This window comes from Cyprinus carpio, chromosome A14, assembly GCF_018340385.1.
Source record: "Cyprinus carpio isolate SPL01 chromosome A14, ASM1834038v1, whole genome shotgun sequence".
NCBI lineage: Eukaryota > Metazoa > Chordata > Actinopteri > Cypriniformes > Cyprinidae > Cyprinus > Cyprinus carpio.
Genome location: NC_056585.1, coordinates 12,392,668 through 12,396,040, shown reverse-complemented (window position 1 = coordinate 12,396,040; position 3,373 = coordinate 12,392,668). Strand labels below are relative to the sequence as shown.

The window sequence follows — 3,373 nt, the reverse complement described above, 5'->3', positions numbered from 1 at the left end:
CATGAATCCCATTGCAAATGACATAATTTAAAAACAATGGTGATATAATAAAATGACTTCATTTAAAGTTGTTTGATGTAGAAACAATATATACTAAACAATAGAAACAATATATATATTCAACAAAATATGCATAGAAACTAACTCAAGTTCAGAAATTCAGTTGCAGTGCATCATGCCAACATTTTTTGGCATGATTTGCACATCATGACAACCTTGGAGCTCACAAAAAGTCTGTCTTTAAAGGCTTATAAGTTAATGTTGAAAATCAGAAAATGATTGCACTTTTTTTCTTCAGGAACCCAACTGTTGCACTCTATTACTCCTGATTCATTTTGTTATACTGTAAGTGAGTGCATTGCAAGTCAAGTGCATTGCATTGTGGGATGCAGTATTCTATGCAGGTGTGCTCTGGTTATATCCTGCACATTTTAACAAATGTAGTGGGACAACTGGGTTTTCTATGCCAACCATAATTTGCATGCTGTGCAATATATATATATACTATGTACTGCAGCAGTTGAAAGACCACTTTTCTTTTTCCTGTCCTTGTTTTTCTTACTTCATTCATAATGAAAATATATTGGTTTGTCTTTTCCATTTACCTCTCTCTCACTCTTTCAGGTGATTTCTGTGTCTCAGGGCCCGTTTTGGCTTATCTGACCCAGATGGCGGACTGATTTCATACAGCGGGAGAAGCTACAACGCCACCATGCTGGTGAGAGAGTTGTGTCCATCTGGCAGATTCATACAGCAAATAACAAACAAAATCTGCAGGGCACAGATATGTTCCATTTATTTTCCTATCTTGTCTGGCGGCAGCCATTTGTTGTTTTTTTGTTGTTGTTTTTTTGTAGATAATGTTATACTGGATAAAATCTTGTCAAGCACTCTCCCATTTTTAAGAATATGAATTTAAGAATGTTATATAAGATGGCTGTTCTAAGGAGCAAGAGATTCGGATACAATAGCAGCATCTCTTGCAGGGACATAAAAGTATACCTTGAAATGATGTGAAGCCTGAGACTGATTAATTAAAAAGAACTCACTCATAAGATTCACACTGGACCATTATTATGATCCTCACTTGATCTAATTTATGTATTTCCTTGGTAAGACTGACGGCAGATTAGGAGTAATGTGTGTGTTACAGTTGCAGGACAGGGAGTCGTTTGGTGAGTTTGCTGGTGGAGCGAGATATGGGATCAGCCAAATACTAAACCACCAGCTCAACATGAATCTCCCCCATCATAGACTTCCACTACATCACCCCGAATAGAGGTGCTCTCAGAGTCCCGACAGAGTCAGCATGCTCAAGATTTACCTGCAGGACATCCAGGTGTGTACACGTCTACCAACAGATTAAAATAAACCACAGTTAAAATGCTGAAACTGTACCTTTGTTGATAAACACCCAGACACAGAAATATGTTTTTCCTCTCTCTGTTCTTCTCTCTCTCTATACCATCTCTGACCCATCTTTTTATCCTACAACTTCCAGCCTATAGCCTTGTTGATGGAATCCGTAGCAGCTAAAGATCTGGCCTGCCTCCTGGCTGGATACTGCAAACTTCTGGTGGACCCCAATATCAATGTGTTCCGCTGGGGACCCAGACCTAAAATGCGACGCATTCCGGCAGAAGAAGGTAGGAGATTAGGGAAGCTTGTGTCATTAAATATGTGGCATAACTTTTTTTTTATTTACGATATCAGTAATTCTATTTTAACTGGTTGCAAGGGCATATTTCAGACATCAACTGCCTTTGTTGATATCAATAATTACTTTGTTACTAGTAAAAAAAAATTCATTCTTGACATCAAAAATTCAGTTGTCACTAGTTGAAATGTTCTTATTATTCTTGTTATTTCTGAAAATGTATTTCTGCTATCAATATAATTTCATATATCTAAAATGTCTCTTAGTAATAACAATCATGTCATGATATCAGCAATTAACATTGTTACTAAATGCTATATAAGTTATGTTTAATGTGTTTGCTATGCGTAGGGTATGTTTCTCTCGTGTGGAAGCGATTCAGAAGACAGTTCAGAGGATGACTTACGCCATGGAGGGACTGCTGGACACTCAGCTGTCAGAGGACCACTATGTCCCACAAATACAAATGATGGCACGGAGGAAGGAGAGGAAGCTGAGGGGAAAAGTGAAGCAGAGGCAGAAAAGGTCAGAGTGATTGTAACGCATCCCTTTTTAGAGGTCGAAGGAGATGAGGCAAGCAAGAGAGAGTCTGTTGGAGATGAGGATTATGGCATGACAATGGATACCCTTTTGGAGACAGGTTGGTACTCGGACCCTCGAGTCAACAGCAGCTTCTCCAGTTTGTTCCTAGATAACTCGCTAAATGCACTGGAGGAGACTATTAAGGCAGCCATTGGTGGACTTGGTCATGTGGATGGTGTCTCTGGAAGAGAAACCCAGTTCTGGTCTTGGGTCTCTGGTGCATCGAGTCTGGATGTCCACCACCCTTTCCTGATCCTGGCAGGTGCCCAGAGCATTTGGATGAGAGGGGCAGTTCAAACAAACTCAGACGACCTTCAGACCTGACCTACAATGATTACTCAGTTCTGCGCTTCTCTGAGCTCTCAGAAATGTCTGATAGCTTGCCAAGCCCACCTGCAGCCAGCGATGATGCATTGAGTGACAGCGGAACGGATGAGGATGATGAAGTGGGAGACAGTGGAAAAGACAGTCGCATTTCCGCCATGTCAGCAGAATTTGAGGCTGTGTTAGCCACTTGTTACCCCTAACAGCATAAATTCTGTAAATTAGCAGAAATGAACTTTCAGGCACTCTTCACCAGGTTCACAACCATCCAGTATGTAGACAAAAGGGAAACAGCTTCCTACAGAAAAAGACAAATGAAGCTAAACAACAGGACCCATCTTCAAAATTAAGAGCACAATATGTGCTGATGAGAGCTGTGCACAACAAATGTCCCTGAGAATTCAAAGGACTCCAGAGACAGTTGTTCAGAATCTGATGATGAATTTTTTGATGCCCAAGATCGATTTACCCCCTCCCATCACAGAGAAATGCCTCACAGGTCAGTGAACCCTCTATTTTTACCACAAAACATTTGTGCATTCCAAAGAAGTATGTTCCAGGTTCAATACAAGTTTAAGTTATATCAACAACATTTATAGCATAAAATCCATTACCCGTCGAAACAAGTTTCTCTGTCACAACTCCCCCACCCCCCATGGCTATGCACCTTTGAGGGGTTTAAAGCAGAAATGTAAAGCTTAGTATTTTTGTAAAAGCATTTAAAATTTGTATTATATCATCTGTAAATTATTTTGTATTTTTACAGTCATATTTCTTGTATACTTGTGCATATCAAAGTAGCAGGGTTTA

The 3,373-nt window shown here is 39.8% G+C and overlaps 1 protein-coding gene across 1 annotated transcript; it reads left to right on the top strand.

The window, feature by feature from the left end:
- The first annotated feature begins 1,240 nt into the window (after positions 1–1,240).
- LOC122147589 (FERM and PDZ domain-containing protein 1-like) lies at positions 1,241–2,378 on the top strand. Its single transcript, XM_042770695.1, has 3 exons — positions 1,241–1,339; positions 1,502–1,646; positions 2,009–2,378. Exons 1-3 carry the CDS (start codon positions 1,310–1,312, stop codon positions 2,056–2,058), a joined length of 225 nt encoding a protein of 74 aa, XP_042626629.1. The 5' UTR covers positions 1,241–1,309; the 3' UTR covers positions 2,059–2,378.
- Positions 2,379–3,373: the final 995 nt, after the last annotated feature.

What these genes read in the sequence shown, in the direction of transcription:
- LOC122147589 (XM_042770695.1), top strand. Translation starts at nt 1,310, where the DNA reads ATGCTCAAGATTTACCTGCAGGACATCCAG. An exon ending in TTTACCTGCAGGACATCCAG is followed by an intron (nt 1,340 to 1,501) that starts GTGTGTACACGT and finishes TACAACTTCCAG; the next exon opens with CCTATAGCCTTGTTGATGGA. An exon ending in ACGCATTCCGGCAGAAGAAG is followed by an intron (nt 1,647 to 2,008) that starts GTAGGAGATTAG and finishes TGCTATGCGTAG; the next exon opens with GGTATGTTTCTCTCGTGTGG.